Source organism: Lonchura striata, chromosome 4 (assembly GCF_046129695.1).
Source record: "Lonchura striata isolate bLonStr1 chromosome 4, bLonStr1.mat, whole genome shotgun sequence".
Lineage (NCBI taxonomy): Eukaryota > Metazoa > Chordata > Aves > Passeriformes > Estrildidae > Lonchura > Lonchura striata.
The window spans coordinates 15,930,276-15,945,067 of NC_134606.1; the positions used below are offsets into that span (position 1 = coordinate 15,930,276).

General features: G+C 38.8%; 1 protein-coding gene across 2 annotated transcripts in view; it reads right to left on the minus strand.

Annotated features, from left to right (window-relative positions):
* Positions 1-7,359, minus strand: part of FAM184B (family with sequence similarity 184 member B) — a 37,509-nt gene extending 30,150 nt beyond the window's left edge. The window contains exon 1 of one of the 2 annotated variants that reach the window (XM_031504572.2): positions 6,694-7,359. In XM_031504572.2, the coding sequence (XP_031360432.2) occupies positions 6,694-6,828 (135 nt within the window). In that variant the 5' untranslated portion in view covers positions 6,829-7,359. The remainder of the gene's footprint in view (positions 1-6,693) is intronic. The other variant, XM_077782778.1, reaches the window with a different exon arrangement.
* Positions 7,360-14,792: the final 7,433 nt, after the last annotated feature.

Genomic DNA, 14,792 nt, shown 5'->3' on the forward strand with positions numbered 1-14,792 from the left:
GCAAATGTAAGCTGTAGAACTGTTGATTTAATTACAGCTTGAGGTGGAAGAGATTTTTCCCAAACAAATACATGATTTTGTAAAGACAAATATTATAATATAATATTTATTGCAAGTTTTGCCCTTTATGTAGATCTGTGATAAGCATAGATAAAATGAGTCCTATTTCTTTCTAATTCAAACTAAAGCATTATTCAGATTGGATAAAATTCTTACTTTCCTGTAGCTTGCATTCTCAGAGAGGATTTTTAAAAATTTAAAATATTTTTATACATTCTTCATACTTCGCTAATTGAGAAAAGAAGCCATCAGAACCCTCAGGTATCTATGAATTTATAATACCAGTTTCTGCTACTACAGGCACCAAAATTTAAGTTCTTGCTGCTGTAAGCAAATTCAAATAAAAGATCACAGGAACGCAAGAAGTTATTGTAAAATGTATTGAATACAAATCCAGTTAGGGCAAGGAAGTATTAAGATACTCTGCCAGTATCTGGAAAATCTCACAGATCAATGAAGGCAATGAACCTTTAGACAAGAGCACCAGATGCATGTCATATTCCTGTAACTTTCTGGCCACCATCAGAATCAGGCTGTTGTCCCAGACAGACCTGAACATAGTGGTTTTTAAAAGATATTTTTCTTTCAGTTTATCTCCTTGTTTTCAAAACAGCATCACTGGACCCCAAGTCAATATAGTGTTATGAAGCTAAAGGGCTACATAATATACATCACAATAACTACACTGCTCCTTATGTACCCAGGATATTTTGACACAAACATTTGTAACAGTAAAATGGAGCTAGATTGAATACAGCCACAACTCATGTCACCATTTCAGGAAGATATTCTTATTAAGCATGTGCTGGACACCTTCTGGGATTGCACCAATGATCATAAACCCAAGAAAGTTTAACTACCATTTATCATCAGAAAAAGTGGAAGCAGTCTGCAAAGAATGTAGCAGCAATGAGTTGATTGCAATGTCTACAGAAATTCATTATTTTTATGAAATACTAAGGCATATTATTATCTTAATAAAAAACATTTAAAGGTATCTCTTCTATAACCTTCTAAGAGGGTTATATAGTTACAACCAGTTGGTGCATAGTCACAGCCAGATGCTGTAGCTTCCAAAGATAATGAAAGCAGAATACTTCTCTGGCAGTAAACTGTTCTAAGTTAAAACTGTGTTTAAGTGCCTAAAAACCAAGTCAGGCAAAGTTCTGAATGACAATCACATAAAAAAAAAATCTTCCTTCAGAAGAATTTCACCCAGGTCATTAACTTAAGGAAAAAAAAAATCCCTATTTGAAAGCAGACAGACAGTTTGTAGTTTCTTTATGAAATAAAGGCGATATTTCCTCAGTAGCAGAGTTGTGTGTGCTCTGCTGTCTCCAAGCTTTGGCAGACAAATTAATATACACAAAGTAAAATGCCAAGTTTGAACCAGCACAGCAAAGTTGGAGTTATTGTGCCCACTGGGGGGTTGGATAAATTAACTCAGACTTGGTACTGCACTAACTACATTCACAGATTTCTTGCTAACTTTAAGCACAAACCAAAAAAAAACCAAAAAAAACCAAACCAAACCAAACCAAACCAAAAAAAACCAAAAAACAAAAAAAAAAAAAACCAAAAAAAACAACCCAAAACTCACATACCTATCTGTTTCTACTTAAAATCACAGGCTAAGTAGTTTTTAGAATCAGACTAAATACAGTCTGTGTACAGCCAGGAAAAACAGTGAGACACATAATGTGTTTAATATGACTGTAGAGGTGGCAACAAAGGGAGTTCTACCTCAGTGTTACAACTGTTTTAATAAAACACACAAAATATTTTAGGTAATGAAGACGTGACTGCTGGAGGCGGGGTGGGGGGAAGAACATGACACTTTATGGAAAAAAAGTATTTTATATACAATATTCAATGCTGGAGTGTTCAAATGCCTAAAACACATAGCTCAAAATATTTACATGAGAATGTCTTCAACTGACTTGGCACTGACTTCTAATTTGGGTATAATTTTCACAGTTGTAAAACATTGGCATGTACATACTGGTTAAGGAAAATATTAGGAGAGAGGTACTATTACAGCATCACTGAAAAAAGTACTTTTAAATAGTACCAAAAAGAATATGAAAAAGCTATAAGCTTGCAATTTTATTTTGTGCAATTAATGGATCATTAGATATTTTATTGCCTATTGTCTGTAATTTGCATATTAATAATATGCAAAAAAGTATAAACATTAACCGGTATTCATTGATAAACAGACTTGAATTCATTATGTACTTTCCATTATAAAGTAGTCTTGACTTGTCAATTACTAAAACCATCAGATTTTCTGCAAACTTGATATAATTAGTGCCAAATTTGTATGGTATGGAAGTAATTCCATAAATAGACATCATTCCCATCTCTTGAATTAATTTAAATTATAATTTCTAGCTGTCTAAATAAGATACTAGGTTTTTTCCCAATAGAAGTATGGCTTTAATACTGCTTTTGACTAGCTGATCGACACTATTTTATGACATTGCACATGCATTTAATAATCCAGCAGTTCCTTTTTAGGGAGGAACTTTCTGTAAGGAAAAACATAATAATGACAAGTTTAAAAATCTTAGCCTGCACATTCTTGTCAGCTCATAAGCAAAACTTATGCTAGCTTTGATAGCAAGTTATGCACAAAAATAATGAAAAAAAATACATCAGAAAGTACTTGGGGATATGGGTGGCTGATTTTTTTGGTCTTGTTAGCACATAATTTAAGCAGTTTTATAAATACATTCTCTCTATTTGACTACGTGAAAATAATTTTTTATATTCCTTGCCCAAAGGAAAAATACTGTTGCTCCAAAAGCATGATCCTAGTTTTTCTTCTATTCTATTTTGCTTCATTTTTGTAGAATATTGAATACATCTCTAGAGAGCTGAGATCAAAAAGCCTCAAGCACACAGGAGAGCTCTGGTAGCATAACAATAACTAACTGCACAACAACTGAACCACTGTAAGCACTGGTTACTGAGTACTGTCAACACATCACAGCAAACAAGGTCAATAAACTCAAACTATGTGAAAAAGGCAACATTTTTCAACAGGAATATGAGTAGACCACAGAAGTGCTCTGTTAGATGTATCCAGCTGTTAGGTGCTTCCAGAATAAACCATTAAAATTTGATCATATTTCATGTCTAAAACCAAGAAATGTCTGATAGATTTATGGCAAATACAGCAGGAAAGGTTAAAAGACCTAATATATAACCCTGCTACAAGACACTGAAGTGGTGCAAACCGTCTGTGCCCCCACACATGCGCCAGGCCACTTGCTAATTCTTCAGTAAATTTCCACCCACAAGAGTGAGGCTAACAAAAAATAAGCATGTTAGTGCAGAAGTCAGCCATCCCTCCCTTAAGCAATAAAAGAAAGAGGGGTTTGCTTTTCTGGCTGATTTTTCACTGAAGCCTATTAAACAATGGTCATATTTTCTACCTTGCTGACTGAGCTGAGGGGCTAAACCTCCTAGTGAGTGCTGGTGATAGGCAGTGATAACGTGTAACATTTTGAACTGCTGCACACAGAGTCATTAAGGAACATCTGCCTATGCTGTTGCTTCTGGAAGAGGAATACACTTGCTTCCCTTTGACATTTCTTTCCCCTAAAGGGAAAAAAGGGTTTGCAAGTGCATTTTACCAGCAATTAACTTTTCCTTGCATCAGCACTCTCTTTCTCTGTTACAACTCACAGTATCCAACATACATACACAGAATTTTTGCCAGACTAATAGACTTTCTTTTTAGTAACAATCTAATTGACGAGTAATACTGCAATTTAAAATGTGCTTGTTATAAAAAGGCTCCCAGATTTGCAATAGAGAGTCAGGTGAACCTCAAGGGGAAAAAAATACTTGAGAACAACTGTTTTCTCTCAGTAAAAAATACCCCTAGGTATTTTTTTGGTATCTAGGAATTTGTTTCTAAGAAGGAAACGGAACTACTTTGTGGTTTAAGTAGCTCTCTGATCACCAGGTACTGTCACCTTTCTAAGTATTCACACTGGGCTTGGTTTCAGAACTGCAGTCCAGAATAGCAGGTTTGGTGTGAGCCCCACTGGCAGAGGTTTGAAGAGAAGCTTGAATAGCATGGATATCTGCAACGTATCTAGCTCCTGTTAGCCCTGTCCAAACGGATTCTGTTAATGAAAGCTGATCCTCAACACTCTTCTTCAAGAGTTGATTTGACTTTCACATCCAATTTCAAATAAAAAGGACTATGCTGAGAAACCATGTGCACATGAAAATCCTGTAACAGCCAGTAGATGTTACAAATCCGTAACTTGAGGCAGCAGGGAATGACACCCCAAGGCCTATAAAAGTCAACATGCATCTCAAACTCCACATTATTGCCAAACAGATACAGAAGTTATTGCTAAACATATACAGAAGTTACTGCTAAACAGATACAAAGAAATGGGAAAGCATGAAGTAGCATGCCATGGGTCCAGCGTCTGATGGAGAAGTTTGAACATCATCATTAGTGTTACTTTATAACAACTACAAAGTCATGCATTCTGCTACAATTAAATACAATACATAATACACCCATTTCAAGAGAAGTGAGCTACAAAAAACTAGTAGTCTGTGGTCCAAAGCAAACAAAACATTGACAGTGCTAAAGGTTTGTATTTTTTGTGGCTACAGCCAAAAACATGCAGAACAGGAAAAATGCATGACTGAAGGTATGAAAACTTTCTATATTCTACCTCTTCAAAACCAGAAATATCACGGCAGTAGAATGGGAGCGTCTCTCAGTCTCTGCCACCTTGGATCCCAGTATTCCTCTAACCAACACCTTAATACATAATCAGCACTTCATGCAAGGACAGAAACTCTTCACCTCGCCCAGTTCGGTTCCTGTTGATACCTTTACACACTTCTTTGCCTTTGAGAGTAGGAAGAGGGCCCTAGCGACTATTAAGAAAGTGAAGACAAGGTCTATATCTTATACATAATTTACATATTTTGTATTAATCTCGCCTGGCACAACACTGAGTGGATGATTAATGAGATCATTATCTCCTCATCAATGAGACTCTACAGTCACTGAGACAGGAAGTTGCAGCTGTGCAACAACACACAGCAGTATTGCATACTGCGTTAGAAACAAAAAGGAAAAGTACTATGGGCCATTTCAATTTAGAAGGGATTTAAGTATAATCATTTGGGCTGTAATATAACCAAGAAAACAGTGCTTTAAAAGGGAGCTCTCAAAATTCCTAGGCCAAAAATTATTATGACAAATTTCCCATATAGCCATTTTTCAGCTGATCTGGTGTCAGATTTTGCTTCTTATATGCTTGCCAACAGCATTAGTCTACACAGAATTCAGAAGGGAAAGCATGTAATCAAAATCCAGTTGTGCCATGAATTCTCTGTAAGTGTAGTGTTATTGCAGAGAAAATTGCTTCTTAAAAGCCACATTCCAAAACAGAATTATTTGCCTTTCAGAGGTACTTTTTTGAGCCTCAGGTATAAATCATCTTTATTTCAGATAACTGAAAAGCATTAAGAGGGGAAATTTTATCAAAACTAAAGAAATCAAACCACACATACTTTAAAGTAGGAAATTAGCAAAAGACATCTGAAACAATGACTGGAATAAAATTATACAATGCATGGGAAGAAGTAAGGAGCTTATTGTGCACAAATACTGTTAAACAAACATACAATCAAAGAATTTGTAAATATTGATATAGTACAAGAGGTATAGGAAGTATATGTAAGTAGAGGTAGCTCTTGTATTGATGCACATGATGTACATTGTTATGTAGCTATCATGAGATGAGAATGATAGCACTGTAACTAGTAAGACATTCTAACTTAAACATCTAAATGACTTATTCTTTGATCTGTATTTTCATTCAATGTTTTTTCATTGCTAATAAGTATCAATTGCAGCAAAGTTACAGAACATGTAAAAGCTGCATTAGTAAGCAAGGATAGTAAATATGTTTTTCTCACTGACAAAGATGCAGCATAAGAATAGGTTAATAGATAACTACTATTTCCTATATATTTTCTCTTATTTCTCAACAGTGTGGAAGATACTGAATAGTTCAGTATTGACTAAAAGTTTTAAGTACAATATACCACGTAATTTAGTCCTGTCTCTTCTCCAACTCCTTTTACAAATGTCATTTAAAGTAGTTCTTATGCACATCAGGAATAATTACCTGCGACTCAGAGTACTATTGTACTGTAGTACCACGCGTTGGCTGCAGCTTTGCAACAGTATTACTTGAGAACCTATAAACTCAAATTATTTGCAGTCTTCGTAATTCTAGAAGAAAAGCGGATTCTGTCAATCCCTCTCACCAGCTTCCAGACAAACCCCGCGTCCTGGCGGAGCTGGAGCTCCTCCCGTTATGGTCGCACTATGGTAATTAGAGCAGCGCAGTGCGAGGCGTCCAGCGGCTGCCACAAAGGCAACCCCTAAGGATGGGCTGCAGCCCCCGCGGGGGAACTGTGTGCAGGGAAGTTTGTGCACACCGATGCTCTCGGCAACAGCCTAAGAAGAGCCGCTTCCTTTCCCTCCTGTCAGATAAGGGCACCAGAGGAGACAATTCCCTGACCCCCCCGGCCAGGGCAGCCTCACCTCCCTGGAAAGACTGCAACAGCGAGACTTACCTTAGTGAGCTGGGCAATCTTCTTGCACATTTTCACGTGCATTTCCCGATTGTATTCCTCTGCCGTGCTGCTGCGAGCGGCTTTAGATCCATTGCAAGTCCCGGGCTGATGAATGTTGTTTATGCCAGAGGCCATTAGGCTTGAATTTTAATCACGTCTGTCTGCGTACGCTCCGGGCAGCGCGATCCCGGCCCCGCCGCTCGCCCCCGGCTGAGCGCACTCACAGCCCCCGGCGCTGCAGGAACTTCAGCCCGACCAGGGCACGCTCCGGCCGCCGCCGCTCCCCCTTCTCTGCAGATGTCCCAGTCCTTCAGCAAAACACCCAGGCGAGCAAGCAGAGAACAGCATGTGCAAGCGTCCTGATTGGGATTTTTTTTTCCCTCCCCTTCTCTTCAAATGGTTGAGCTTCCGCCAGGAGAAGACGCCAGCGGCTGGGTGCTACAGATTCCCCCCGGAGACTCTGAGCCAGCCTAGAGACAGTAGCACAGGCATTGCCGGGGATCTGTTGTAGTAGAGATTGCCTGAAGATCAGGTCATGCTGCCTTCTTAAGGGTCAAAGGACTGCAGAGGTCATCTGAGAAGACAGTGTTGGCACCTTTTACATGTTCTGTTATTTTGGCAATCCTCTCTAAACAAGGATGGGCCCATAGGTGATGAAGAGAACCTTTGCTCAGCTTTTGCTGCTGTGTTGAAAGCAGAATGGGAGCCAAGGGGCTCACAAGCACAGGTGAGCCCGGGAGCTGTGTCCACAATCCGGTCTTCCTGCCTTATCCAAGGAGACTCCGTTCACTTCAGTCATACTAAAGGCACTGGAAAGGTGTCTGAAGAAGACTGGCAGTATTACAGAGTATTACAGGTCTTTTTTGGTTTTTTTTGTGCATACTGTTTCAAAGAGATTTTTTAACAGAATACTTCAGTGAAGAGTTATGCGAGAGGAAAACTGTTGGCGAACACGTTTAAACAAGTCTAGAAGAGAAGTAGGAGAAGGCCAAGTAGGGTGAAGTAAAAGAGGTAGAAAAGAGGAAAAGGGAGAAAGAACAGATAAGGGAAGCCAAGAGCTGCCCAACATCCCTGTGCTGTGACACTGCTGCCAATGCAAGAGGCCCCATGGGAATGCTGAGGGCTCCACCTCAGGCCCCGCTGACTTGCAGCCAGCCAGAGGGGTCATGAGGCTGCTTCTGCCCTGCTACCCCTACCTGGAAAGGCAAGCAGCTTTCCAGTCTGATCTCCTGGCAGTACTTGCCATCCTTCTTGGGTGAGAAGCTCCCGCTTTGCTAGTGGTGGGTTTAAAAAAAGTTTCCTGAGGACTATCAGAATTGAGGAGGAAGATTATCTGGTACCAGTTAATGGTAGGGCAGAAGAAAACCAGAAAATCTTGGTAAGGGCAAAGAAAGACAAAGAACTGTTAGGAACAACACTCATAAATGGAAAAGATCAGGGCAGAAGAATACCTAAAATGTAGTGGGAAGAAGGAACACTGTAAAGATGTAAGAAGATACGACCTTGGAACAGGGAAACCAAACCCTTGATTGCTGGGAGAAAAGGAGATACTCTAAATCTCTAGAGGCAGAAAAAAATCTTCACTCCAGGAATGAGAGGAAATGAAGACTGAGAAATGCAATGTATGAATGAAAATTATCACAGTTCCTGAGAGATGCTAAGCAGAGAAATTATGTTTAGCCCAAAAAGAACATTAATTAGAAAAGGTGAGAAACAGATCCTTGTACAGAGGAATAACAAAGTACAGTTTCTTTATTCACTGGCACTAGTGATCAAGATGCTGCTGGAACTTTTTCTGTGACTAGGACACAGGGACATGCCACTGCTAATTTTCTGATTAAGATATGTACTCACACATAAGCTTAACTCTGTTAGTATTTTATAATACCTTCTCTGTCTGGTCATCAATTTGAGAAAAAGCCTGGGAATTTAATTATATGTAAGATTTTGATTAAATTGACAAGCTTATTAGGACAATCAAGGGAAGAGCAAGGGCTGGAGCAAAGTTCTAACACATTGTTTCTTCAGAAAAAATAGAACAAACTAAGTGACAACAGAAAGCAAATTAAGAAAATTGCAAAAGTTTTACAAGTACTTACAAGAACTTACCTGTGTTATCACACAGGTGGACAGTAACATTTATAGTTGCTCTACTGAATACTGAACCTGAAGGCAGGAGTGGATAGAGACTTGAGACACCTACATGGGCATGAGCAGAGAAGCACGGATCTGCAGATACATTGGAAAAGGCATAAACTACTGAGATATCTTCAAGCAGGCTTTTTATGAATTTTGGGGCATTAGAGGGAAAGAACTTGAGATTTTGGTACAATATGATGTTTTAGCAAAACAAATTCATCACTAGTGAAGTATTCTCAGTCCAGACAAGACTTCTCAGACAATACTTCAAACCCTGGAAAAGTTTCAATCAGACCTCATGCACCAGAAAAAAAATTCACAGATGACTCCAGTTCATTAATTTCATTACTCAAAAAACCCAACTTAGTATCAAGAACAGAATTTCAGCAGATAATGCTAGAATGTTTCAAAGAGCATTTAGCTTTCTTTTTCCCTTGTAACTGATCTAGGAATCACCTATAAATAAGATGCCAAAACAAGGATGTTGCAAACGTGTACTATACAAACATGTGAGAATCACATGGAACACAAGTAAATTACAGAATGTGTCTGAACTTGGGCCAGTAGATGGCAAAAACAATTCAAAATAAAAATCAAAAATCTAACCAGAAAATGTGTATCCACATTTATACTCAGTTCAGTTGAAGAAAGAAGAGAGATCATTTTCTCCCAGGGTAAGCCTGGGAAATTCAGAGAAAAGAATTAAAACAATTATTATCTCTCTTTCTGTAACTGTTGTTTATAGATATGATTCTCTGAGTGTGCTATTCATAGCTCACTAATAGTGCAAGAGGTTTTACTCTGAGAGCAATCAAGTCTCACCTTAGTGAGTCACATTATAAAAAGATGCACTACTTTCGTTAAAGGTTCTAATTCACCCTCTGAAGATCAGTCTTTTCTTTCCTTCCCTGACTCAACAGCATCAAAAATGCATATGCTTGAATTATTATTGCTGCATTAATTTTTGGTGGAAAAAAAAAAAAAAGTGAGAGAAAGTGGTCAAGTCACTACAGTTTTTATAAATTTTGATTAACTGTACACAGGTTTGTAGCTTTGCTGTTCCAATATATGAACTAGTTCCTTCTGTAAAAGAACAAAAAATCATACATGACCAAAAGACTATAAGCCTTCCATTTTTGATAACTCCTGCTTGTTGAACACTCAAACTACATAATTTCTGCAATCTCCTGACTAGCTACTAGTTACTATTAAAAGAGCCATACCCTCAAATTCCAAGACATAAAAAAATACATTTTTGTTGCACATGTTTTATACATAAGTTTGCACCTTTGTTTAACACATTGCAAACAGCTTTCCTAAAACACAATTAATACAGCCCAATTCTTTCACCCTTTGTCTGAACACCAGTGCTCAGTGAGTTTTGTTTTTTTTTTTTTAATATACAACAATAAAGTTAAACTGATTCTCTGGATTACATTCTACTGCTGTTTTGCAGTCCAACAAAGTCTGCCTTTGAAAATGGTAGAACAAGTTAGTTATGAACTGTAATGTTATATCAGAGCTGACAGCATGGGGCCCTGGGCACCCTGAGCTACTGGGTGGTATCCCTGCCCATGGCAGCACTGGGGTGGCAGCAGGAATTAGATGATCCTCAAGGACCCTGCCAACCCAAACCTTCCTGTGATTCTATGTTTCAAATGAAAAAGCTGTATTACTAAAACTTACTTAAAACCTCTCAACTTAGTGTGCCAGTAAAGGAGGATACATGCCTGAGATTCTAATTTAATTCCTAAATCTCTACCCTCATTTTTCATCTCCACTGACATTCACTTTCATCCTAGAGTAGCTTTTTGACCCCAGAACAGAGAATCCAGGAACCATATTCTCTTTTTTTGATAAGAGGAAAAAAAAAAAATGGAAATAAGGATAAAAATAACAGTCAGAAGACTCATAAGTTATGTCTAATTCATGATTCCATTTCCAACAAAACTTGTTTTGGGATTGAGTGCAAGAAAAATGATGAATATAAAGTGTTGCTATTGATTCATCTTGGATAATTACCCATGTTATAAATAATTACATATAAAAATATTATATATTACTACTTTATATTTTTAATTTCTGCCCACCTCATAAAACAGGATTCCAAAAACAGCAGAAGGGCTACTGATTTCTTCATTGACTGAAAACATTAACTATTCAAAAATGTATATACAATTTTATAGGTGGCTTACATTTATACAAGTTTTGGAGGATTGTGGACATCAACTTCTGTTGCATAATTATGATTTAATTATGGATGAAACATTACTGTGTTTATGTTTTAAATATGGAAACTGGAACCAACCAGACACATCAGATATAAAAGCCCATGAACACCTAACAGGATAGCATCAACTTCCATTTTTTATCCAATGACCTACATTTAATATTACCACCAAGTAATTGGCATGCAGCAAGTTTGGCTTACCCTGTGGCACTGTATTTGCTCACATAACAGAACCAACAAAAGAAAGAGAAAGGATCTAGAACAGCGAGCCATGAGAATTAGAACATGGCAGATAAGGTCACTACTTTAAAGGACAAGGAAAAAAGTTGGAATTAATAGAGTGCATTACCCTCCGGGGCCCGTAGCACAATTCAAGGTTCAGAGTTTCATCATTCTTTTCTGGATAGAACTGTGGAATCCCACTGGCTATAACCTCTGGGCCTTCATTAAATCTTTGCCCTCCTAATCAGTCATTATGTCCATCCTTCAGGAAGCAGCTGGTCCTCACTGTGCCCCGAGAGTTAGCTCAGCAAGGAACTGAGGGTGCAGGGCAGAGCTGGAATGGGTTCCTGGGCCCACAGGCAAAGGCTGTGGCTTCAGGCCTCAGGGGAGGCAGGTCAGGGCTCATTAAAGCTGATCAGGGCAGTCAAGGCTGCACTAAAGTAAGCTGTAAAAAACGTGATTGCAACACTTCTATCAGTTGAACAAGGTATCTGGTACCACAGAAACATAACCAGCTTTTGTGATCCTACTTCAGCATGTTATTTACCTACACATAAAATACCAATTGTACTGAGAATTTTCTATTTCTACCTGTAAATGCAAAGCCTAGCAGAAATATTTAAAGCAGTCTGTAAGAAATAAATCTCACATCCTAGATGAAATCCATGGAAAGGGACTCTGAGGTATTCTCCAAGGAAGGTCTTCTGTAGAACTGAGATGCACGTAGACACAACTGGGATGCTAAACGTGTGAATCAAAAATCATTCAGTTTGCATTATGCTTTCAGTTAAAGTAACTCTCCTGTGTTTTTAATGCCACAAGAACCACAAAGGTTTATCTGCTCATCTGCCTGATTGCATCTTCTTGTCCACATACAGGGATTCTATTGCAGAAAAAAAAAAATCTATATGAAGGTAATTATCCAGTAAAAATACATTAAATAGAAAGATTGTTACACATTGTATTTCCCCACTAAGTTTAATTTATTTTTTTTAATTTAAAAAAAAGTTCAAGTAATTGATGATTTGCAGTTGATTATAGTGGTTTTGTAGAGTGATTATTTTTCCAACATAAAATGAAGACTTTTAGAAAAAATGCTACCATATAAAATTCTATGTTACTATTGTGTTTGTGGATATAGAATCAATTTCCTACTCTCTAGGAGAAGATATATTTTATATATATATATATGATCCATATCTTTTAGAAGTTAATAAAAAATATAAAACTCAGCTTTAAAATGGAGGTTTTTTTTTTAAACACACACAATGCATGGTAGTATAATATGTCAGGGGAAAAAAGCCCTCTGCCACATATTTCAATTATTTTAGAATTTATTTTTATTTTATTTATTTTTATTTTATTTTTAAAAGAAAATACTTTGTCTCCAGCTGCTGCCCTCCATTCTTCACATACAGCTCATATATATCCCATAATCCTTGACACCATTGTAAGGAAAAAATAATTCCAATCATTTGGTTGATTAAAATCTGCTTCTTAAATAAAACACTGGGAAGATTCAGATCTAGAACAAGACTGACCCCTAGTGTGTTTTTATTTTATTTTATTTTTCTTCCTTAGACATTAATGACTCTTCTTCAAGACAGGTCCTGCCTTTTTGACCTCTTGTCATTTGATGGTTTGTCACCTGCCCTTACTAAATGGCTGTCATCCCTTGAGGTCCATCAGGCACTTTTTTCTTACAGCCCAAACATATATGGATGTCAAATCTTAAGTTCCTGCTGTCCACAGCTTGTATTCACTTCTTTGAATGTTGTCTCTAACTCTGTAATTGATATATGCTCAGAATGTTTCCCCTTAGCTAATCAGCCACGCCCTTGTTTCTCATTAATTGTGTCATTAAATGCTCACCGTATGTTCCATAACACTAATGCAGCTCCGGGCTTTGAGCTTAGTTATCTTTCCTGTTTTTAATGAGATACTGAGATAATGAGGTTTATTACTATTCTCAAGTTAAAGGATTTCTGGGAAAGCATTAGCTTCACAACAAACGCTTGAAAGCTTGGGGGAAATTTCCACTAAAAAGGGATTCAGACTGGAAGGAGCACAAATGGGTGCTGCATCCGTACGTGCGGCTTCTCGGCCGCTCGCAGAGGGTACAGAAGAGTGGAGTTTCAATGAGCTCTCATTATTTAGACAGCGGCTAAGCTTTCTCAGCTTGCTGCCATTTCGGTTTACGAAGCCCGTCTGTTCTTTCCCTGGTGCTCACGTCCAGAGAGGACTTTGGGAGAGCGGCTCCGGGCGGGTTTGTCAGGCACATTTCTCTATCTTGGCCAATGCAATTCTGGAAGGCCTCACCTGCGCCGCTCCCCCCCAGCCCCAGCCGGACCAACACCACGAACGGGCTTTGGAACAGCCGCAGGGCCACCGCATGGCCCAGGAAGGGTCTGGAGCCCAAATCCCTCGAGGAGCAGCTGCAGGAATTGGGGCTGTAAGGCCTGGAGGAGGTTCAGGAGGACCTCATCGTTCAGCCACCTGAAAGGAGGCTATAGCCACAGGGTCGGCATCTGCTCACAGGCAACCCCACGCAGGACGGGGAACGCAGTCTTACGAGCCACCTTAAGGTTGGACATTAGGAAGAATTTCTTCACAGAAAGGGTGATTAGGGCTGTGAAAAACGCTAATTACTTGGTTTTTAAAATTTTAAAAGTTTAATAATAATAAAATGGTTATAAAAATAGTAATACAATTAGAGTAATAAAGTTTAGTGTTAGGACAATTATAAGACAATAAAAAGCAAAGAATTATGGACATATGGATGCTCATGGACAGTAAGTCATGAAAAGTAAACTTTGTTAACAAAGGAATGACTTTAAAAGCAATAGCTTGTTGCATATTCATATATTTTTCATGGTTATGCATACATTCTACTTAAAACAAGAACTTTGTCTGTTGTATGTTAACTGTTTACTTTAATCCCCAAGGCATCTTTGAGTCTGAGCAAGGCTTCAAGAAATTATTCTGATAAGAAAACTATATTTTTTTTTCCTCTGGAAGATTTAGATGCTCTTTGAAGCGAGTATCTCATTCCTAAAAAAAAAACACAAAAAAAAAAACCAAAAAAAAAACCAACTCTCCCCACATACATACTCTCTATTTTAACACACTACTTAAGAGAATTAATACAGCATAACCTTTTAACATTACACATATAATATTCATTGTAATATTTGCGAAAAGCCAATCATAAAATATGCATTTTTCACAGGGTGCACCTTCACAGAAAGGTGAGCGGGCTGTCCAGGGCGCTGGGTAAGGTCGCCATCCCCGGAGGGCCCAGGCAGTCTGCCCTCGGCGCCGGGGCCCGGCGGACGCGGCAGCGCTCGCTCCCGGCTTGCAGGGGCGGCTCTCGCACTGCAGAAATGGCGCCGCTCCGCGCGCTCCCGGCCGCCAGCGCGCGGGCACGGGCGCGCGCCCGCCCGGCTTCTCGCGAGATCAGCAGCCGCTCCCGCGCGGGGTTTGAAGCCGCGCGCGCGGGGCCCGCGGC